The sequence below is a fragment of the Ostrea edulis genome, chromosome 2 (assembly GCF_947568905.1).
Source record: "Ostrea edulis chromosome 2, xbOstEdul1.1, whole genome shotgun sequence".
NCBI classification, from domain to species: domain Eukaryota; kingdom Metazoa; phylum Mollusca; class Bivalvia; order Ostreida; family Ostreidae; genus Ostrea; species Ostrea edulis.
Window position 1 is genome coordinate 92,947,833 of NC_079165.1, and position 24,551 is coordinate 92,972,383.

Genomic DNA, 24,551 nt, shown 5'->3' on the forward strand with positions numbered 1-24,551 from the left:
GATGATATGTATGAACAGGTGATGACCTGACCTTGATTTTGGATGATGTGTATGAACAGGTGATGACCTGACCTTTATTTTGGATGATATGTATGAACAGGTGATGACCTGACCTTTATTTTGGGTGATATGTATGAACAGGCGATGACCTGACCTTTATTTTGGATGATATGTATGAACAGGTGATGACCTGACCTTTATTTTGGATGATATGTATGAACAGGCGATGACCTTTATTTTGGATGATATGTATGCTAAATTCCTTCCTAGATTGTATAGAGAAATCTTGCAGAAAGACGTAAAGTCATTGTGAGTTGATGCATCTCGGGCATGAGGCGTGTCTAATTTTAGAAATTATTAGCGGACGGATGCGGTGAAATATTGTTAACTCAGTGATGAAATGTTTCCACCGTCTCTAATGTAGGTCACATGACATCACCGACTAAAAATCGAATTATACATGAATTATAAAATAAGAAAATTATTTGTATATGTGTTTATTGTAAAGGGAGACAATTCAGTTTACTTTCAAGAGAATATTCATGCATATCGCTTTTGTTTAATTTGAAAAAAATTGGAGCAAATAATTTCACTTATATTAATAGAGATATGGTATCTCAAAACATGAATTCAAAATTGCACTCAGTGCAGATCTTTAGCTCTGGGAAGATATTGGACAAATGAATCTGATCTTCCAGGGAGCTACAGCTGGAATTGCACGTGATGAATGTTTCATCTGCCAAAATCTAGCTGCAAGTAGTATGTTGTATAATGATCAAAATAATGATTATTCCAAATCGTATACTGGTAATTTGTTAACAGGTCGTGTTGAATTGGGAGTTCAAATGTCAAGGTCACACAGATTATGTAAACCAGGGTGTCATTGCAGTATTCCCAATGGCACTTTCTCTCTGGTGAGTGAAAATACAACAATGTAAGTATATTATGTTGTAATTCAAACTTTGATAAAAATTGCCCAAAGCAAAACACAGTCTGCGGTATAAATCATAACTAACAGAGCAAAAGAGATTAATAAATTCATACATTCTAGATCAAAACCACTACTGTCAAACAGTTTAGACTTGCAACATGAAAATAAACACAGAACTTGCATTTCCATGTAACAAATAGACATTGATATGAGGTCTGAATTCGTAATAAATCCAGGAGAAAAAAGTCACAAAATGCCGAGTCATATTCAGCCGATAATTAGTCCGTCAGTATATAGCTGCATGTCTCCCTGAATCGTGGTAATACTGGGGTTAGTATATACTAGTAAATGCAAATAACGATCCGTATAAAAACTTATCACAGGCTTCAAAACATGGCTTACAGAAGCATATCACTTGTATACATGTGTCATGGAATGTCAATATGTCGTACTGTAAATAATGGAAGAAAAAAACTTCCTCTTGGGAGGTATGGTACATCACAAAAATTCCTGTAAATATATAAAATGCTATCATTTCTTAAATGCAAGAAATACAAAAAAAAAAAAAAAGCTGTCTAGCACATCTGTTTCCATCTAAGACAATTGACATCACACTTCACTCTTTGTCTATAGTCATGGCACATCCTTCAAATTATCACAAAACGTCACAATAGATTTATCTCTGCAGGTATTTCTTATTGTTAAGTCTTCCTTCACTTCAGTTATCAATCACAAATCTATGATTGTGTAAACTAGATTCCACTGGCCTTATACTGCAAGTAACTAAACAGCCTATTCTTGATTACAGCATGGTCTTCCATCTAAGGGAATGATTAAACATCTTCATATCGAGGGTCGTGGTTTAAGTCTTGATTTCTTCGTATCGAGGGTCGTGGTTTAAGTCTTGATTTCTTCGTATCGAGGGTCGTGGTTTAAGTCTTGATTTCTTCGTATCGAGGGTGGTGTTTTAAGACTTGATTTCTATTGGTCCTCCTTTGTTCACTAGATACTCCCTGTAGTCGGGGGTTACCAGATCAGAACTTTTAATGCATTGCATCAGTGCATAATCACAGTTCAGTTTCTCTTCATCTATCAAGAAAAAAATCCCACACTAGATACAATACACCAAAGATTTCAGCAAGTAAAGTATATAATACTAGCACTGAGTGTATACACTTTACTCAGCACAAGCATACATCGAAGACTTGAATCAGTGCTTTTAGTATTGTGCTATTTATATTCTAATGCAAGTCATGAAATGCGTACAATGCAATATCACAACAAAGCCATGAACACATGCGTAACTCTGTTTTGTAGTGTGTTCCGGTGCCTACCCTTTGCGATCCACTCCTGCTGTGCGATATACATCACAGCTGGCACACAATACTGGGCCACCCCAAACTCATCGCTTTCCTTCGAGTTCATCATCCACACGGGTAACATCAGGTGTTCATAATGCTGTAAAGCAAGACAACCATTTGTTATATTGTAGGATTGGATCAAATACTGCTCTGACAGAAAATTTAACATCAGTCTGCCTTGGTATTTGGCAAAAATTGTATTATTGAGAAAGCAGGTGCTTTGTACTCAATTAGATACATGTATGTAAGCCATGTTGGGCATATATCTGCAAAATTGCTTTTGTGGGTTTTTTTTCTGCAAGACACACATTTGGCAGATTGGGTTTACAAGGTAATTACATGTACCATTAATTTTGGATGAAATTTTGGTGAACAAGTTTTTATTGATCTACATGTATACAATGTATACTGATATACTTGAAAGTGATTTTTATTTTGGTGAATCTTAATTCAGAAATTGCCAAAATTATATCCCCACCAAAAATACCAGCTATGCAGTATTATAAGGACCCTGTACCTTGGGATATCCTACAAATTTGTCCAGAAGTTCTAGTTCCTGAGGAGTTATTTGATAGATACAGCCCTCGGTGGAACAGAATGGGTTGAACTCAATGTTGGCAAATGCACCAGCTTCAAGGTCGGAGCCTAGAACACAAACATATGCAGCTGGATATTAGCTTTTATAATGGACTACAGATTGTAGATTTTACTCTTCATATTAAGTTGAATCATGAGTTAAAAATAGGGCATGTCAATTAATGCTGTAAAATGTGAAGAACAAAATTAAATGTAGAGTTAAGTGATCAAAGTCTTAACAAGTCAGTGAGCAAAATCACTTTTTTACCTTTTTTGTTGAAAACTAAATTGAACCCAAACAGCAATCCCCAAAATCTATTTTCTACCTTCCTCTGTATGTATGTTGATATTCTGAAAGAAATAGTAAAAAGTTTATTCAACGTTTCACTACTGTAGTATCTTCCTCGTCATAATGAATGAATTCGGTGTTCAAAGCTGTCGTAAAATCCTTACCTGGAAGGGTTCATGTCTGCTCCATAAGCAAAGTAGTAAATATAACCATCTGGAGGCCGGGCATTGACTGTGAAGCACAGCGGGGCAAACGGGGCTGCCTGAGTGGGACCTGCCCTCCTCTTTACTCTACAAATATATTAAAAAACTAGATCTTTATGATGGCAAGCAAACAGTACTGAAGTGTCGAGATTTCAAATTTGTAAAAAAACAAAAAAAAACAAAAAAAAACCAAGCAAACTAACAGTGACAAAGTAAAATGTTGTAATTCTAAAGAAATGCACCTACTTTGGTTTTTGAATTTCTTTTGGATTAGCAATGACTTCAAGGTCTACTTTTTCAGTCCTGCAAAAGAAAAGTTTGGATTTTATATGCTCTGAGTTTTGTATGGCACACGACAATTAGTCAGTATATTTATACATATAAAATCTTACTGGTGCTTCTTCTCTGACAAATCCCCAAAGGCCTGAAAAAAGATATTACAAACGATTTAAATGATAAGAGTGTTGCAATAAATTTAGTTGTATTGGTCAATTATTACATAAGTTTTTACTAAACATTCTATAGAAAGTATACTTTGGGTTTTACTGAGTCGTGAAAACCTGCTCTGTAAAAGTCTTTAAGGCAATTAATGTCACACCTGTTTACATACAATAAAGGTTAGTTTAGACTTCTGTTATTTTACCTGTACCTGTTGTACGAGTTTAGACTGTCTATTAGTTTACCTGTGTCTGTTGTACGAGTTTAAACTTATCATCATTTTACCTGTATCTGTTGTACGAGTTTAAACTTATCATTTTACCTGTATCTGTTGTACGAGTTTAAACTTATCATTATTTTACCTGTATCTGTTGTACGAGTTTAAACTTATCATCATTTTACCTGTATCTGTTGTACGAGTTTAAACTTATCATCATTTTACCTGTATCTGTTGTACGAGTTTAAACTTATCATCATTTTACCTGTATCTGTTGTACGAGTTTAAACTTATCATCATTTTACCTGTATCTGTTGTACGAGTTTAAACTTATCATCATTTTACCTGTACCTGTTGTATGAGTTTAATCTTATCATCATTTTACCTGTACCTGTTGTATGAGTTTAATCTTATCATCATTTTACCTGTATCTGTTGTACGTCAGGCAGTTCATCACAGACCAGTTCCAGAAGTGTCTTATCCTCAGTTCTGTCTGATTCCATCTGTCCTAGATCACTGCTATCCTCCACCTGAAGATGAAGTCGTGGAACTGTGCTCTCTTCCTTACGACTGACATCACTAGAAGCCATGCTGTACCCACTGTCTGCAATAGAAATCTCTGACGTGGTGTGCTTCAAACCACCGTGTTCTGTCAAAGATGGAGTCTCACTCCTGATGTTACGAGAGGTCCTCTCAAAATGAAAACTGTTTCGTCTGCTTCTGGTGTTTCTGTGTTCCCCTCTGTCTTTCCATTCTCCTCCACTTCTGGGTCTGGTTACATTCCTCCTGGGAGAAGTTAAAGCTTCACTTAAGACACCACAATTCTCACTTACTTCCATGCACTTCTTACGATACACATCTAACAAGGATGAATAATCACTAATGTCTTCGTTAATATTTTCATGTTCATTTGCCGTGGGTAGACATATTAAATCCATATTTTCTTCCTCCATCACACTCTGGTCATCACTGTCTATAGAAATCCTGTCCATATCTTCAAACTTCCTCCTCTCCTCAATGTCCTCTTTTATAAAGTTCAATTCAGCCTCAATCTCCTCAAAGGTCAAGGCCCTTTCCTCCTTCAAACCCACACAAATTCTGTCACACTCTGCAGTTTCAACAAACACAGACTGTCTGGGTGGCTTCTCTCCTTCAAAATGCACTTTAGATTTCCTTGCTGTAAGAGTATTGGTTGAACTTTGAGATTCTTTTGACATGCGCCTTGACTTTCGAGTTTGCTGGTTGGCTGAAGAAGGTCGAATAAGCTTGTTGGTTTTATCCGATTTGTATTTGGCTGAGCTTGGAGTTTGACTGCGAGTTGGACTCCGATTTTGACTTCTGGATGGACTTCGAGTTGGACTTCTGGATGGACTTGGAGATCTACTACGGTGTGGACTTTCTGGACCTACAAGTTGATGTATTGAGCCTCCATGAATCACACTTTGTATATTCAATACACTTGGTGTTGAGATTTCATGACTAGACGATATTAAAGTGTAATGCGTATTAGCACTAAATTTCTTTGCTTGTTCACTAGGCAGGAGCTGTGTTGTCTCTATTTTCAACTGTTCCTTGTTACATTTTTCTGATGCAGGACTACCACTGTTTTGTTTCCCATAATTCTCCTTGTTTTCCTCATTCTTTGCCTGACTCTTTCCTTCACTGTTACGACTACTGGTTTCTCTCTCATTAGAGTTGTTTCCCTTTGGTCCTCCACCACCTTGCCCATCTGGACCCTCATCGCCATCTTTCTTTTTCCCATTATTTGAATCACTCATTTTACAGGTTGACTTCCCCTTCTCTTTTTTATCTTTCTTGTCCTGACCTTTGATGGTAACTTCAACATTCATGACCTTTTCATTCGGTGTACCACCTTCAGTGGACTCTTTGACAGTTTTTTCTGGATTGACCCCGTCTGAGAAGCGGACGTTCTTAGTTTTGTCACCAGGGGTCTCTGGCCTCTCTGTTTCTTCAAACATTGTCATCAGAGTGTTATCCGGCTCCAGTTGTCTGAAGCTGTTCTCATTGAAAACGGAGCCAGAATCTCCTTTCTTCAGGAAATTTTCTCTTGTGCTTGTGGACTGTAGTTCTGTCAGATTCCTTGGGGTGGGTGTTGGCTGAGCTGTAACAATGAAGATACATATAATGGAAATTAATTGATAAATGATTTCTGATCATTGTAACATTAGAGATACATATAATGTACATAAGTGATACACGATTTCTGACTATTGTGGTATTTAAATTCATGGGGGCCAATTTCTGTGGGTTATGGAGAATTTACTGTATCTTTGGGTTATAATTTCGAATATTTAGTTTCTGTGCATTAAAACATTATATTAAAATGTGTTTTTCATTGTGTTTTGAAAATCGTGGGATAGGTATATACCCACGAAATCCATGAAAATTGAGACTCCATGAAATCTGATGACTCCACCGTATAATGCGACACAACTTGTGCTTTCATAGTTGAAAGTCTGTCCTATATATTGATATATGCATTAACATGTATGAGCGCAGTTAAAATTGGTTAGCAACAACACAAAACTTACGCATTCCATCCACCACTTTATAGGTTGTTGCCATAGACGCCGGTGGGGCTGCTGGCATATTGATATCAGACTCGATTGGTGACATCCTACAACAAACGACAACTACAGCTGTCTTTATCAGACTAATACTCCCGAGAGAACATGCTATGACTGAGATACATTTGGACAACTTTACCCTCCTAAATCTTCAACTTTCTGACTACTGCACCAACCTGCTAGTGTCTGGAGGGCTTCCTTCATCGTCTTTGAATTCTCTGTTCTCGTCTATGCTGGAGGCAGCTGATGTTCTGTGAATTGATTCCACAGTGCGAGGTCTGTCGTAAAGGTATTCGTGGACATTGGGGATCCTCTGGATCAGCTCTCTCCTCCGAGCCAGAGTCCTGTTTGCGGGGGTGGCAGGACTTCTGTTTTCTGTGATGTGATCTGAATTTGTAATAATTCGATCCTCATTAAACTCCAGAATACAGTACATAAATTCATGGGTTGTTCTTATTGCAAGTTTAACAATGCTATGTTATAATGTACAAAATGTATGGTATTTCGAATAATATTCGAAGTACAATACAAAGATCCAGAAATATGCAGAAAAATTTACTGCCCTTCCACGTTTAGCTTTACTTTTGCACATAGAACACATTCAACCTTTTTAATCATTCATCTCTGCAGAGTTGACTGAGGCCAAATTGAAATGAACATGTTCATTCACTCTAAATCAAAACTCAGTGGAAATTGCTGCAGACGTAAATTTCAACATTTAACGCTGCAGTCAATCAAGCGAATATGCTAAAATTAAACTCTTAACCCAGACTGTTAGTAAAAAAAGTTCCTCTTCCCATATTTCAAGTTAAGGACCAACAAGAATCAATTTCCAAATTTACAGTATTCCCCACATGAGTATTCATAACAGTCACTGCTGTAGATTCCTAAATATACACAAGGAATTTATCATCACGTCTTTTAATGAGAGAAACCACTCGCAAAACAAAATTACTCGTTTTTATTTCTATATTGCGGAAATACATTGTACATGCAAAAAGATTTGATCAACAGTGTGTTCGAGAATTTATGTTCTCACAATTTGGCATCTACGAGTCGCTTCATGATATTAAGTACTCACATAAAATAAAGAATCCACAGTACTGTTGTAAAGCATACATGTAGATATTATGATTCTGTTAATGTAAATTCATTTTTAATTACTTTTAAAGAGATTGATTGGACATGAACAATTTACATTCTCAAATAACATGCAGTAAAAATTTGGACAAACCTGAAAGTATTCCTCTGCAATTATTAATGGAAGGTCCCTCTACATTTACTGGTTTCAACGGCTTAAGCCTGAAAAAAAAATCCAGAAAAATAAGAAAATGTAAATGATATGACAGATATATATCCTTGAAAACAGGACATCCTGGTTATAACAACCACACTTGTCATGAATCATTGCGACTTTCATAATCCCCACATAGATAAAAATAATGAATAATTCAATGGATAAAACGAATTACATCTATTAAAAAGGTAAATACAACATCCTTTGCACTTCATTATAACCATGCTTTACTGTACAATGTCCCTTCACTATAACCGTGTTTTACTGTACAATGTCCCTTCACTATAACCATGTTTTACTGTACAATGTCCCTTCACTATAACCGTGTTTTACTGTACAATGTCCCTTCATTATAACCGTGTTTTACTGTACAATGTCCCTTCATTATAACCATGTTTTACTGTACAATGTCCCTTCATTACAACCATGTTTTACTGTACAACGTCCCTTCATTATAACCATGTTTTACTGTACAATGTCCCTTCATTATAACCATGTTGTACTGTACAATGTCCCTTCATTATAACCATGTTGTACTGTACAATGTCCCTTCACTATAACCATGTTTTACTGTACAATGTCCCTTCACTATAACCGTGTTATACTGTACAATGTCCCTTCATTATAATCATGTTTTACTGTACAATGTCCCTTCATTATAACCGTGTTTTACTGTACAATGTCCCTTCATTATAACCATGTTTTACTGTACAATGTCCCTTCATTATAACCATGTTTTACTGTACAACGTCCCTTCATTATAACCATGTTTTACTGTACAATGTCCCTTCATTATAACCATGTTGTACTGTACAATGTCCCTTCATTATAACCATGTTGTACTGTACAATGTCCCTTCATTATAACCATGTTTTACTGTACAATGTCCCTTCATTATAATCATGTTTTACTGTACAATGTCCCTTCATTATAACCATGTTTTACTGTACAATGTCCCTTCATTATAACCATGTTGTACTGTACAATGTCCCTTCACTACAACCATGTTTTACTGTACAATGTCCCTTCATTATAACCATGTTGTACTGTACAATGTCCCTTCATTATAACCATGTTGTACTGTACAATGTCCCTTCATTATAACCATGTTGTACTGTACAATGTCCCTTCATCATAACCGTGTCTTACTGTACAATGTCCCTTCATTATAACCATGTTTTACTGTACAATGCCCCTTCACTATAACCATGTTTTATTGTACAATGTCCCTTCACTATAACCATGTTTTACTGTACAATGTCCCTTCACTATAACCATGTTTTACTGTACAATGTCCCTTCATTATAACCATATTTTACTGTACAATGTCCCTTTATAACCGTGTTTTACTGTACAATGTCTCTTCATTATAACCATGTTTTATTGTACAATGTCCCTTCATTATAACCATGTTTTACTGTACAATGTCCCTTCATTATAACCATGTTTTACTGTACAATGTCCCTTCACTATAACCATGTTTTATTGTACAATGTCCCTTCATCATAACCGTGTTTTACTGTACAATGTCCCTTCATTATAACCATGTTTTATTATACAATGTCCCTTCACTATAACCATGTTTTATTGTACAATGTCCCTTCATTATAACCATGTTTTACTGTACAATGCCCCTTCACTATAACCATGTTTTATTGTACAATGTCCCTTCACTATAACTATGTTTCACTGTACAATGTCCCTTCATTATAACCATGTTTTACTGTACAATGTCCCTTCATTATAACCATGTTTTACTGTACAATGTCCCTTCATTATAACCATGTTGTACTGTACAATGTCCCTTCACTATACCCGTGTTTTACTGTACAATGTCCCTTCATCATAACCGTGTCTTACTGTACAATGTCCCTTCATTATAACCGTGTTTTACTGTACAATGCCCCTTCACTATAACCATGTTTTATTGTACAATGTCCCTTCACTATAACCATGTTTTACTGTACAATGTCTCTTCACTATAACCATGTTTTACTGTACAATGTCCCTTCATTATAACCATGTTTTACTGTACAATGTCCCTTCATTATAACCATGTTGTACTGTACAATGTCCCTTCACTATAACCGTGTTTTACTGTACAATGTCCCTTCATTATAACCATGTTTTACTGTACAATGTCCCTTCATTATAACCATGTTGTACTGTACAATGTCCCTTCACTATAACTGTGCATGGTTTATCATACTGTGTTTAACTTGTAACATTTTCATGTGGAAATCAGCAGCATCAGATTTGTCTTTTTTATGATGGTTCTGATTATTGATATACAAATATAATACAAATGTACATGTAATTAACAAGATTACTACAAATAGTATATCATTGGCCCATCAGACAATGAAACTGTGATGGCAAAATTTCAGTGCAATATCTGTATTCATAATGATAAAAAGTCTAGGAAAATATGTAACCTACTTTTAGCCCTAAAGTAGGTCACAGTGCACCAAATAAGCTGAAATGCAAACTGAATCTGGATTTCTCTGAGTGGAAGGTTGAGACCACATTTCAGGACAATACCTGTATCCATAACCAAAAAAAATCTGGAAAACTGTTTGACCTACTTTAACCCCTAAAGTAGGTCACAGTGCAACAATCCAGCTGAAATGCAAAATGAACTTGTATTCCTCTGAGAGAAAACTTGTAACTAAATTTCTGGGCACAATCTGTATCCAATTCCGTACTCCAAAAAAAGTCCAAAAAACTGTTTGAGCTAATTTGAGCCCTAACATAAGTCATGGTGCACCAATCCAGCTGAAATGAAAACTCACAGAAATTGGGACCAAATTTCAATGCTGTACATGCATTTATTACAGAAAGAAGTCTAGAAAACACAATCTCTCACAAACTGGTGCATAAAATATGTTCCGTCTGACGACGGGCGGAAACAAATCAGTGAAATATGAAACAGTCAATAGTCGACAATAGCTTTCAGTTTTTAAATTACTTTACTTGGTGCATGACCTTGAGGTCTAAAATCACCAAATCAGTGAAAATGAGACCATTTCAATTTTATACTTGATGATCAATGGGATAATAACTACAAGCTCTACGATCTACAATGTTTATTTATTGTTTGAAAATCACTGGGAAATAAAATCCAGTGGGTCTTTTATTTTCAGATAAAAAATTCTTGTTAATTCAGAATAATTTCTGACATATGCTAGGGCCTAATAAATTACAAGCACACTTGCATCTAAGGTGATTTTGAAAGACAAGCATTGACTGCACCAAGAATATTTTTTTTTTTACAATGCCTGTCTTTAATTAATCATTTGGGATTCAATATGTTGTACATTTATGTGAATATATACACATGAAGTAGGGGGGATAACTTAATTCAAATCTTAAGTATTAAAATTTTTGTAATGCTCTTAAATACCAATTAGAACTCCCCATGCATACTTGAGTTAAGCTTATCAGCCTGGATCAGTTAATCCATTTTAATCTGTACACCTCACTGCCAGTGTTGTCTGAGCCAGTAGCACTAATTACCCAATAGATCTGTGTGCAGGTTGCATGCATTTGTAACAAGTGCATGCCCACAACCAAAGACTAATACTCAAAACTATAGAGACATCTCTTATGCTGTATAAAATACCGAGTGAATACACTCCATCATGCAATACTTACATCTGAAAGTTTTTAAAACATACATCTGAAAGTTTTTAAAACATATTTCATGTTTGCATGCACATGTGAAAACTTACATGCAGTTGCATGCACATGTGAAAACTTACATGCAGTTGCATGCACATGTGAAAAATTACATGCAGTTGCATGCACATGAAATTTTCACAAATTTTACCCAGTGGAATGTGTGATTGCTTGAAAATTAATGTTACAACATCATGCTTTCCCCCCCAGTGAACTTTAAAACTGATGTGTGTAAAACCAAACAGGCCAAACAATGACGTGCTTTATTACCAGATATATTCACCAATAGGATAGACCGATCTGAAATCAGGAGGGAAGGACAATCTATAGTTCATCTCATAAAAATCCACTCACGAACTGTGAATACATTGGTCATTATCATCACGAAACTCTCCCGAATATCCCCCTGATTCTTACTTTCCCTTCAGCAGTTTTCCCTGGGCTCTCCTCTGTTCTGGTTTTTCCCTCTCTTTAGACAGCACCCTGCCTACACAGTATGTTGCTACAGCAGTTCGTTCCTTCATTTCCGCTGCTGGTGTCTGGATACTTGACCTTTCCTACATTGTACAAAGAACATTAGGAGGCTGGATCATCTACATCTAGGATATCAGGGCTCAAAATTAACATATGCTTGTCAGTCTGTGACTGGTTAAAAGTCTGGCGGACTGACTGACATTTGTTATAGTCAGTCCAATGGGACTGGTTAATTTTCTAAAGCATATCATTTTGGAAAATATACTTATGGAATCTTAATACATGCATTTGGCATGTTAACCATGAGTTTAATTCCATTATTTCATTTTAATAACATTAATGAAATGTGTTTAATTATTTCTAGAAAACTCTGGTGGACTGGTAAATTTTTCTGCGGACTGGTTAAAAATATACCCTATCAGTCCGGCAGGACTGGTGTCACAAAAATTTAGCTTCAAGCCCTGGGTATTGATAATCAAGGTTAATTTATTGACCTTCTACATAAATGATATTGAAAATTAAGGTTTATAAATTTATTGACCATTTACATCTATGATATTGATAATCAAGGTTAATTTATTGACCTTCTACATGTAGGATATTGATAATCAAGGTCAATCTATTGAAACATTCCACATACCTACATCTTTATGAAGTAATGATTGATACCAGTACATTATCAATCCCTTGTAACATGCATTGGAATTTTGAAGTTTCCATACTATATGTACTCAGATATTCAAAGTATTTATTTGCACACTTGCCCATCAATACACATGGATAGTAGTTTTGTTACTAATGATTTCCCTCTAACATTGATATCACACTCACTGTAATGCCTTTCTTTAACATCAACATCAAGCTCTTATATAAATATATTCTTTGATCAATCATTAGCACATTTCATGCTGGTGCAATATAAAAAACAGGGAGGAATATAAACTAGAGAAATTCCATGTTGCTTTCAATTACTCACAGCTTATCAAATCTTTTAAACATATTTGGGTATTAATCTTCAACATCTTTACAAGCCAAGGGTTCACAATCTGCCAGACTCTCTAAGAGTCTAGTCTTTGGCCAGTCGAGCTAAAAATGATTTCCTGCTGGATCAAATGGCTATTTACTTTTTTCACTTTATTATATCTGTCTAATCATGGAATTATTAATTACCCACCCCCACCCCCTTTTCTTGTAAATTTTATAAAAAGATTTATTACACTGAAGGTGGAGCTGTCATCAAAATCCTTTTTCTTCGGCATGGCATGCTTGAATGGTGATTTGATATGTTGGTTTGCCTTGGAGGTTGGATTTGGTGACAGGAAAATCATGGAGGAGGGTGTTCGTGCACCACCGCGTGAAGAGCTCCTACACGTGCAAAGATGTTTCATTTATATAGGCATGCATACATAAATATATACAACAGATACTGAAATAAAAACAAATCAAGTAACTGTAGAATCATTATATTTACTGGGTTCCCCTATCGTATGACTTCAAAATCTCAACAAAATGAATAATTTGTGCAATGTACAGAAATCTAACTGATGACTGAAAATGCATCCCTGTGAAACTATAAAATATCGGCACTCTACATTGGACCCATGAAATGAATGATTCTGCAGTAAATGGTTCTAATTAGAGGTTAACGTCAGTAGGATACCCAAGATTTTGGACGCCTCAAATGAAGTAGGATTTTGGTATGTTTACAGGGGATTTCCTATTATTTGATCACACAAGCTTGTAAATTGGTAATTAATACATAAAATGCACCAATAATTAAACATTTCAAAGGATTTCAGTTTTGGGGTAATGTTTTTTTCATTGAATTTTCAAGATTTGTGAATAATGTAGAAATAAAGATGGTCTCATGAAAAAAATTGTACAGTAGTACATATGGGGTTTTAGCATTATTTAAAAACATTTACAAATAATATTAATAAATTCAACTGGGTATCCCATATGTCTTTAAAGCTGAAATATTGAATACTACCATGCACAATTGACTAATAGATGGCTAAAGTAATTTAAAACAGTACATGTAGATTTTAAAAACATGTACTAATTACCATGTTAGTTAAATTCTCAATGAACATGTGAAATTATTCTACTCTGTCAATGAACATGTGAAATTATTCTATTCTACAAGATTCTAATTTCTATACTGAGTTAAAGGCTGAACTATAGGTCTGACTGATGTACTGGCTAGCTATGATCAAGTTTCAATCAATCTCATTCCAGAACTGTGCTTTGTATGGAATCTGAAATTAACTACTACATGTAAGGAAATAACCTTTTAGAGATGACATAAAAATGTCTAGTAGATAGGAAAATGTACGTGAAACAGTGATCTTCTCAATAATATGTTGTAGTTGCAAAAATGGTCAATGGTTTAGAACTGTTAAAAGTTATTTAAAAACATTGATGTTATCACATAATCCAAGAATTAAATTTTTATCTTACAAGGTAAATATGTTCATAATGGCTGTAAAGAAAATCACGTGACCTGCACTTTAGAGTATATTGGAATTATCAGAAATTTTATATGCATGATCATCAAAAGATAATTACATAGTGCATATTTAATCAACATGGAGAACTGTGTCTCAGACAGGCCCAATATGTGATGGACGTGCAGGACAGTGTGTGATGTGATATACAGTCCAGTGTGTGATGTGATGGACATACAGCCCAGTGTGTGATGGACATACAGCCCAGTGTGTGATGGACATACAGCCCAGTGTGTGATGTGATGTACAGTCCAGTGTGTGATGTGATGTACAGCCCAGTGTGTGATGTGATGGATGTACAGCCCAGTGTGTGATGTGATGGATGTACAGCCCAGTGTGTGATGTGATGGACATACAGTCCAGTGTGTGATGTGATGGATGTACAGCCCAGTGTGTGATGTGAAGGACATACAGCCCAGTGTGTGATGTGATGGACATACAGTCCAGTGTGTGATGTGATGTACAGCCCAGTGTGTGATGGACATACAGCCCAGTGTGTGATGTGATGGACATACAGTCCAGTGTGTGATGTGATGTACAGCCCAGTGTGTGATGGACATACAGCCCAGTGTGTGATGTGATGGACATACAGTCCAGTGTGTGATGTGATGGATGTACAGCCCAGTGTGTGATGTGATGGACATACAGTCCAGTGTGTGATGTGATGGATGTACAGCCCAGTGTGTGATGTGATGTACAGTCCAGTGTGTGATGTGATGTACAGCCCAGTGTGTGATGTGATGTACAGCCCAGTGTGTGATGTGATGTACAGCCCAGTGTGTGATGGACATACAGCCCAGTGTGTGGTGGACATACAGCCCAGTGTGTGATGTGATGGATGTACAGCCCAGTGTGTGATGTGAAGGACATACAGCCCAGTGTGTGATGTGATGTACAGTCCAGTGTGTGATGTGATGTACAGCCCAGTGTGTGATGTGATGGATGTACAGCCCAGTGTGTGATGTGAAGGACATACAGCCCAGTGTGTGATGTGATGTACAGCCCAGTGTGTGATGTGATGTACAGCCCAGTGTGTGATGTGATGTACAGCCCAGTGTGTGATGGACATACAGCCCAGTGTGTGGTGGACATACAGCCCAGTGTGTGATGTGATGGATGTACAGCCCAGTGTGTGATGTGAAGGACATACAGCCCAGTGTGTGATGTGATGTACAGCCCAGTGTGTGATGTGATGTACAGCCCAGTGTGTGATGTGATGTACAGCCCAGTGTGTGATGGACATACAGCCCAGTGTGTGATGTGATGGACATACAGTCCAGTGTGTGGTGGACATACAGCCCAGTGTGTGATGTGATGGATGTACAGCCCAGTGTGTGATGTGAAGGACATACAGCCCAGTGTGTGATGTGATGGATGTGCAGCCCAGTGTGTGATGTGAAGTGTAGCCCAGTGTGTGATGTGATGTACAGTCCAGTGTGTGATGTGATGTACAGCCCAGTGTGTGATGTGATGGACATACAGTCCAGTGTGTGATGTGATGTACAGCCCTGTGTGTGATGTGCAGCCCAGTGTGTGATGTGATGTACAGCCCAGTGTGTGATGGACATACAGTCCAGTGTGTGATGGACATACAGCCCAGTGTGTGATGGAAATACAGCCCAGTGTGTGATGGACGTGCAGCCCAGTGTGTGATGGACATACAGCCCAGTGTATGGTGTGATGTGATGTATGTACAACCCAGTGTGTGATGGACGTGCAGCCCAGTGTATGATGTGACGTGCAGCCCAGTGTGTGATGTGATGTGCAGCCCAGTGTGTGATGTGATGTGCAGCCCAGTGTATGATGTGACGTGCAGCCCAGTGTATGATGTGATGTACAGCCCAGTGTATGATGTGACGTGCAGCCCAGTGTGTGATGGACATACAGCCCAGTGTGTGATGGACGTGTAGCCCAGTGTGTGATGGACGTGCAAACATGCAACTGCCACGCAGAGAGGAAGAAATCTCAGGTCTAGTTCTCTATACTAGTCCCACTTACCACTTCAACTTCTGGTTGTCATTAGCACCAACTGATTTTTGAGATACTTTTCTAAAATTTCACGCTAAACATTAGTTCAAAGAAGACTTTTCATGAGATATATGCTTCAGAAGAATCAATCTACCTTTATTAACACACAGTGTCTTAAATTAGAGTGTCTTAGCAGGCCAAATTTTACTAGTATATAAAAAGTTCCAAGTACTAGATACTGATCCAATATCTGTCTAGAAGTAGTGGATGATATTATTGTATGTAAACATCATGCAAATTTTTAATCAAGTTTCTGGATCAAAACATTTTTATTGACTTGAAAGACATCTGACAAAGAGGAACTAATGCATAGCACCAAGCATTATTACACAGAAAATGTTCCAATGTTACAAATTCATTACTATAATGTAATGCAAACCTTGGAGGAATTGGTGAGCTGTACGGGGATTTTGCTGTTGCCCAGAATGGATAGTTCTGATTGGTTGATATCACTGGCGTTTTAGATCGTCGATCTTTCCGGGATTCATTCTTAGATGGAGAGTTAGCTTCCTTTTCTGAAAGAGAGAAAACAAAATGGAAAATGAGAATTATGAGAGAGAGAGAGAGAGAGAGAGAGAGAGAGAGAGAGAGAGAGAGAGAGAGAGAGAGAGAGAGAATGGATGTAGAGATACACACAGGTTTTACACACAAAAATACCATGAAACATTAATTCACTTCATAATGTTTACTACACTCTAGGTTATACTTCCAGTGATATCTGGATTTTAATTTGTTTGTAAGAAATAACCCCAATATTCTGTTAAAAATCCAGCCTCTTTTTCAGTAAAGATACCATAAAAACTCTATAAACATAATTCTGAAATGTTGCTGGCCTTCCTTGTAATCAGTCGTGTTTAATATTATAGCAACAAAGCGTTGCCCATTCACAAATTGACACCAATGCAAACTTCAATAAAAAACATCTAATCAGAGGATCATCATTATAAAGAAATGTCTTGCTAAATCATTTTGCAAGGTAAAGTCCATAAAAATTGAAACAGGATCAGATTGAAATTAGTGACGATTTGTTCCTATTATGGTCCTGATACTGTAAACCCAACTTTTGTTCAAGTGTGAGAAAATTTCGCGAGATTCTCAAGAACCCCATCGTTGTCGCAAATATTTCTTGCTGTGAACCAATCCTTGAATGTCTGTCATAGGCTCGAAAAAGACTCGATCGTGAAAATTACTTGCCACGAACCAGTTTACCACAGGTGAATCGTGAAATAAAATAGCCGTGAATAAAAGTTGGTTTACAGTATATAGTTTAAGATTTTTTAAAATTAAACACTATCCTTCAGTTCCAAGAAAAATTCATGAATACAAAGTTCTAGAAACATATATTGCTAGAAAAAGAAATTCAAGCAATAGCTGACTACACTGTACAAGTATCTCACTTAAGTTTTAGCTCAGGGCTGTCAGCTTAACCCAATGAAAATCGTTGAGCCAAATTGTGCTACTCGATAAATGAATTTACATGTACTTACTCTGATCAAATTCTTTGTTTGGCATTGTGGTGATATGAACAGAAATGACAGACATCTTTTGTGCATTTAGCCTAACCTGTCTTAATTCCTCCCTTCCTCCCAAACCAAGACCTGGCCACCATTGGGAAGGAGGTGTGCCAGCGATGGAAGACGAACGGGTTGGGTAAACTCCTCTCCAGAGTGGACCTGTCATCCATACTTATCACCAAGAACCTTACCAAAGTCTGCCAGAAATACCTGAATAATGTCCTATTGAAATTCTATCAGATGATTTAAAGTGGGCTTTGTTTGTAGAATCTTGATGATAACTTCCAGTAAAGGTGTCGGAGACACAAATAAAGAGATAAGAGATCCAACACTTTAAATGCCCTCAGCCTTCTCAATCTTTTAAAATCTTTATTGTATACTTGAGCCTTGTTTGGAATAAATTACCAATCCATATGAAGGCACCTCTACATCTTGGGGATCAAATCAGTATATGAAAAATGGTGCAGACTGATTACTGATTATTTTTCAGGTCAGTTTTGTGGAGAACATTGCAATGTCAGACCAATCTTTCCTGTTGTTGACATCTACATCAAGAGTCCAAGGTCATTCAATTTTCATCATGTCCAGCTGGAGTAACAACTGTTACAGGATATTTGTAAACCAGCCATGACTGGTTGTTGGTTGTGACTCCTATACCCTATGTGCGATACTTTTAAGACGTGTATCAATACCAGTGATTACAAATTTGAGAGATGTCTGGGGAAACGGTTTTCGTGTGTTATAAACTGTGGCTCCATCTTTGTGAATAAGCCATCATCAATCAAAAGAAAGACTATGAATTTCTACCGACTCTCTTGATATAAAGTTTATACAACTGAGGATTCTGATAGAGGCTGACAAAATAAACAGGATCATAGAAGTTTTAGGACAATTAACCAAGACCCTGATTAAGACCTTCATGGCAATGAGAATCCTGATTAAGACCTTCATGGCAATGAGAATCCTGATTAAGAACTTTAGGGCAACGGGAATCCAGCAACTTTAGAGAATAACCTTGAAGATCCTGACAGAAGCCTACATACAGATGCTGACAGAAATCTATAGATCGATCCAGATAGAAATCTACAGATCCAAACAAAGCCTACAGATCCAGACAAAGCCCACAGATCCTGACAAAGCCCACAGATCCTGACAGATTCAGACAGAAGTCTACACATCCTGATAGAAGTCTACAAATCCAGACAAAGCCCACAGATCCAGACAAAGCCCACAGATCCTGACAAAGCCCACAGATCCTGACAGATTCAGACAGAAGTCTACACATCCTGATAGAAGTCTACAAATCCTGACAGAAGGCTACAGATCCAGACAAAGCCCACAGATCCTGACAGATTCAGACAGAAGTCTACACATCCTGATAGAAGTCTACAAATCCAGACAAAGCCCACAGATCCAGACAAAGCCCACAGATCCTGACAAAGCCCACAGATCCTGACAGATTCAGACAGAAGTCTACACATCCTGATAGAAGTCTACAAATCCTGACAGAAGGCTACAGATCCAGACAAAGCCCACAGATCCTGACAGATTCAGACAGAAGTCTACACATCCTGATAGAAGTCTACAAATCCTGATAGAAGTCTACAGATCCAGACAAAGCCCACAGATCCAGACAAAGCCCACAGATCCTGACAGATTCAGATAGAAGCCTACACATCCTGATAGAAGTCTACAAATCCTGACAGAAGGCTACAGATCCAGACAAAGCCTACAGATCCAGATAGAAGTCTATACAGATCCAGAAAGAGGCCTACACATCCTGATAAAAGTCTACAGATCCTGACAGATTCAGACAGAGGCCTACACATCCTGATAGAAGGCTACAGATCCAGACAGATCCAGATAGAAGTCTACAGATCCTGACAGATTCAGACAGAGGCCTACACATCTTGATAGAAAGCTACTTGAGGAAAGCTTACCTGCCATAAGTTGTTGTAGTTTATCTGGTGAGAGGTTGTCTATGCTCAAAAATGGTTCAGTCTGAAAAAATAAACGTTTAATAAGTACTTGACTCTACAAGTATAATGATCTTTTGATAAAATTAATCAATTACTTTTACCAAAGCTAATATTTCATATCTAAGAAAGTGACAAATATAAAAAAAAAAATCTTAATTTTCAATTTTTCAAATGTGTAGTGAAGTTTAAATATTTTAGAAACATATATATGAATTATTCATGAATTAATATGTGTGCATTGAAAACAGTGGAAATTTAACATTCAAAAGAATCAGACCAAATAGTAAACAATTTCTGATTCTGTGCATTATTGTCAGCAATCTGAGTGACAATAGTTAGGATGGAGACATTCGGTCCATTACAAGCAAGAAAGAGACGTCACTTAATATCCAAACATCACAAGTGTTTTCAAGCATGTTAAATTCCTTTGTGTAGAAATGATTGTTCTTCTAGTTCATAAATCAGACCTCAGTGATGTTCATAATGTAGTAGGTTCCAATATTCCAGTGGGGATAACTCGGAATGGAGGTAAAATCCTTAACATTTACTGAACAGGTATTTATACTGTCCGTCTGAGTTAAAGCGTTACTTTTGTTTGTTCCTAATGCCTAAAGCTATTAATTACCTGCAGCATCAAACATTTGAAATTTACATCAGATGCTTCAGCTGCCAATGAGTGTTACTTTAATGAGGTGAATGTTTCCATTTCAATCATTCTGAAATCGATTCTGCAGAGACGAGCAATTAAAAAAGTGAAAATTGTCTTGTGTGAACATGCAAAAGTATAACTCTAAAATCAGACTGGCAGTAAAACTTGCAAAATATACTAGTAGTAATTATTAAAAAAAGAAAATCTAATTGATCTTATCTAATTGTCTGTTTGTGATTATATTGTTGTCTGAACTGAAAATGTAAGCTCACTGGTCATGGATATGAAAATCATGTCCCTTGGCATATCAAATATGAAATTATACACTGGTTAGCCTGATCGGTGATGGGAATTATATGAAAATTCAATGTTTTATTTCTATTGAATGAATTATCACCTCAAACTGAAAATTTAGCTAGCTCTATTTAATAATCATAAGGCAATGCTCCTAATCCCCAATCTAAGATTATTGTTAATCATAAAATGCTATTCAGGTAAAAACACTTGCTTGTAATGAGAAGTTTTAAAGGCTTAATATGAAATCAATTAATTAAATTATTTTAATTAATCTAGCTATTTGAATTTGAAATTTTGAAGGCTTCAAATTTAAGATTTAGAACATGTATTGTGACATTTAAATCACAAAGAATTATGTGTGTATATTAATGTCTTCAATGCATTCATTTTATTGACAGTTGTAAGGATTCACCGTGAGAACCTTTAAAGTTTTCAGAACTTGTGTTCAAACCTTAGTATGTTATCAATACAATAAAATAGGCTCAAAATGTAAGAGAATTTTATCTTTTTAAAATTTTCAAATTAAAGAATTAGAAGATTTTTACTCTTAAATTATACAGTGTATAAGTTTAATATATCGTGATATTAAACTAACTTATTGATATTGTTTTCATCTTCATACATCTATACCTTTTAAAAGACATTGTATGAAATAATATTTATGAAAAGAAAAGGAGATCAAATTAAGGATCTCTGAGAACCACACTGGTTTATCAAGACATTGAACTGAACTACCAGACCAATGTATCCAGGAAATTCCGAGAACCACACCGATAATTTAGACATCCAGCTGAACCACCAGATCAATGTACTCAGGGATCTCCCAGAACCACATGTCAGGTAATTAAGACATCCAGCTGAATCACCAGATCTCTCCTAGAACCACATGTCAGGTAATTAAGACATCCAGCTGAACTACCAGATCAATGTACACAATACACACTGATAATCAAACATGTAATGAGGCTGCTAGTAAACAGGGTGCCAGCCAGGGAATTTTCACATATCTCTCCGACATCGATCTTTTGATATCTCCAACATCGATCTTTTGATTTCGCTCCTTATATATTTCAAAATTGATATACAGTTAAATTTCAGTATCTCGAACACTGATATCTTGAATACCATGGACATGTTGAAGTGATTCAGAAGTCCCAACCACTTATTCTTTAAGTATTTTACCCTCCATATCTTGAATTCTTGAATATCTTGAAGTTCTGTCTTGGTCCCATCAAGTTTGAGATAACGAGGTTTGACTGTATGTAATGACTTAATCATTTGATTTTGGAAGTTTACTACAGTAGTACACATGAAGTATGCAAACAAATTGGATTTTCTTCATTGAATAGAATCTAATTAGAATTTTCTGGCTAGACCCTGGGGTAATGTTAATGGTGAGAGTACATGGGTTCTATCATACATGAACATCAACAAGAGATATCATTCTAAAGAGCACACACATCTGATTTTAATTAACTTGTCTCTGACCTTCTTAATTGATACCTTGAATTGAAAATTAAATTTTGTTAATTATATATGCACCCACTAAGGCCTGTATATCACATTAGGGAAAAATACATATACAGGCTATCTGAAAGATTATTATCAATGAAAAGAAAAAGTTCTATCTTCATTAGATTGAGAGTGAGTCATCAATAATATGAAATTAAAGATCGACAAGTGGACCAATCTGTGCTATGATAGACTTTTTTGGAGTGAAATTGAACTTGGTATTAATCCTAAATGTTATGATTTTTTCCAGCTTTTAGAAAGATTGCTTCAATCAAATTGCAGTTAAACAACCGGATATGAGCAAATGACAGCAGCCTTCAGTATCTGCATGTCAGAAAGGCAAAAACTAGGATATTGGCACCATGAAATGGTTTCATACACAGATTAAAACTATCCATTACCTCGTGTGGTTTAATAGGTCTCGCTCTTGTTTTAATATGAACTGGTGATCTACCGGTCTGACCATTTCTATCACTGCCAGCAAACATCCCTCTCCTTGGTACAGACTTAGTTCTCGCGGAAATCCTCCGACTCTGCGTAGATTGTGTCCTGTCAGTGTTGTCTAGGGAAATGTCTACCTCCAGCATTAAATCTGGATCTAGTTCCAAGTTTGTGTCAACCGCTTGATCGGATTTAGCGGAGGACTCTTGAACCTTAGATCGTTTTGGTGATAGGTCATCCACTCTCGTTCGCTTCTCGTGTTCCGTCATATTTTCGTTAATTCCTGGATTCACAACTCAGGTGTATGTGAGCGTCTTTAAAAAAATATATTTTGTATGTATGTTAAACTAAACAATACAACAGGTTTAGATTAACTTATTTCATAACTAAAGGCGTAGCTGTTTCAAATAAAATTTTCTCTCTTCCCGAGCGTTGTCAACCATGTTGTTTACATTCACATCACAAGGATAATTTCTGCTTGCGCGAAGAAAGAAAGAAGTGATCAATTATTTTCTAGTACCTAATTCGTGATTTACTATGAATAAGTTTTATTTGTACAAAAAATGTCATTTGATATTAATCAAAATACAATATTTACACAATATATTATAAATGTATATGTATCAATCAACATATTAATCCGCAAAGAGCTAGTCTAAGGGAGACAACTTGAAGATCAACAAAGTAACTCGTACAACAGTTTACACGCACCTGCATGGACCATTTATCACAATAATATTCTAACATATATTATTCATAGACGACACAAGGAAGTAAATATAGTTGTATTGACAGCTATAACAAGTGATCTTAACTCGGAATAAAAAAAATTGAAATTCAGTTGAAAATTGAGAATAAGATAAGTTTATTTTTGGGCCCAGAGGGCAAATTAAAAATAAATAAATAAATAATAATAATAATAAAAGTTTACAATATTAACTACAGACTACATTAACTGCAAACTGCATGTTTGCAAACTACAAGATAATATGACGATGGGCGTAGTGTATCTAATTTCCTGATAAGAATTAATTAAGGTCCTGATTGATCTGATCTAGGATATCTACATTTAGGCAGATTATAATTTAGTGTGTTTCTTGTGTTGTAGTTTAACCAGGAAACATGTCTTTAAAATTGTTTGGAGTCAAATTCTGGTCCACTTTATACATTGGCTTTAATCTTGTTGTTTTTCGTCTAATGTGAAGCGAATCCCAACCTTTTTCAAAATAGAGATCCTCTCGATTCTAATAAAGTTAACCCAGCAACTATTCTTGCTGCACTTAGTTGAAAATTTTCAGATTCGTTTTGATTTATACACCCTCCCCATACCTTTGAGGCGCATCATAATTGTGGTCTTATAAAAGAATTGTACATCAGTGACACAATGTTTTTCGATTAGATTTGAATTAATATTTTTTCATAATCCCCAGTTTTTTTGTTGGCATTGACAAGTAATGAGTTGATATAATGTGACCGATTTAAATCTTGAGAGAAAAATAATACATGTACCCAAATGTTTGTGCTAATTTGAAGTTGAATAGGATCATTAATAAAATAGCGTTCAATCGTTTC

At 36.2% G+C, this 24,551-nt stretch overlaps 1 protein-coding gene across 7 annotated transcripts; it reads right to left on the minus strand.

Annotated features, from left to right (window-relative positions):
* Window positions 1–481: 481 nt before the first annotated feature.
* On the minus strand, window positions 482–23,483 carry LOC125679536 (serine/arginine repetitive matrix protein 2-like). Of its 7 annotated transcripts, XM_056155517.1 has the most exons (18): window positions 22,940–23,483; window positions 20,042–20,102; window positions 16,967–17,102; window positions 16,558–16,608; window positions 13,270–13,417; window positions 11,996–12,135; window positions 11,849–11,878; window positions 7,838–7,905; window positions 6,780–6,990; window positions 6,568–6,653; window positions 4,441–6,137; window positions 3,753–3,784; window positions 3,607–3,663; window positions 3,322–3,447; window positions 3,137–3,219; window positions 2,810–2,937; window positions 2,266–2,389; window positions 482–2,020 (listed from the first exon to the last, which is right to left on the minus strand). In XM_056155517.1, the coding sequence occupies exons 1-18, from the start codon at window positions 23,246–23,248 to the stop codon at window positions 1,899–1,901; spliced, it is 3,609 nt and encodes a 1,202-aa protein (XP_056011492.1). In that variant the 5' UTR covers window positions 23,249–23,483; the 3' UTR covers window positions 482–1,898. The 7 variants fall into 7 exon arrangements, with proteins under 7 accessions (XP_056011492.1, XP_056011493.1, XP_048774769.2 ...); XM_056155518.1 differs by lacking the exon at window positions 16,558–16,608; XM_048918812.2 differs by lacking the exon at window positions 11,849–11,878.
* Between the last annotated feature and the right edge of the window lie 1,068 nt (window positions 23,484–24,551).

Excerpts from the sequence above, each read along its gene's own strand:
- LOC125679536 (XM_056155517.1), bottom strand. The coding sequence starts at position 23,248 with ATGACGGAACACGAGAAGCGAACGAGAGTGGATGACCTATCACCAAAA. Across the intron at positions 17,103-20,041 it reads ACTACAACAACTTATGGCAG|AAAAGGAAGCTAACTCTCCA; the intron begins GTAAGCTTTCCT and ends TCTCTCTTTCAG. Across the intron at positions 3,220-3,321 it reads GCAGACATGAACCCTTCCAG|AATATCAACATACATACAGA; the intron begins GTAAGGATTTTA and ends TATTTCTTTCAG.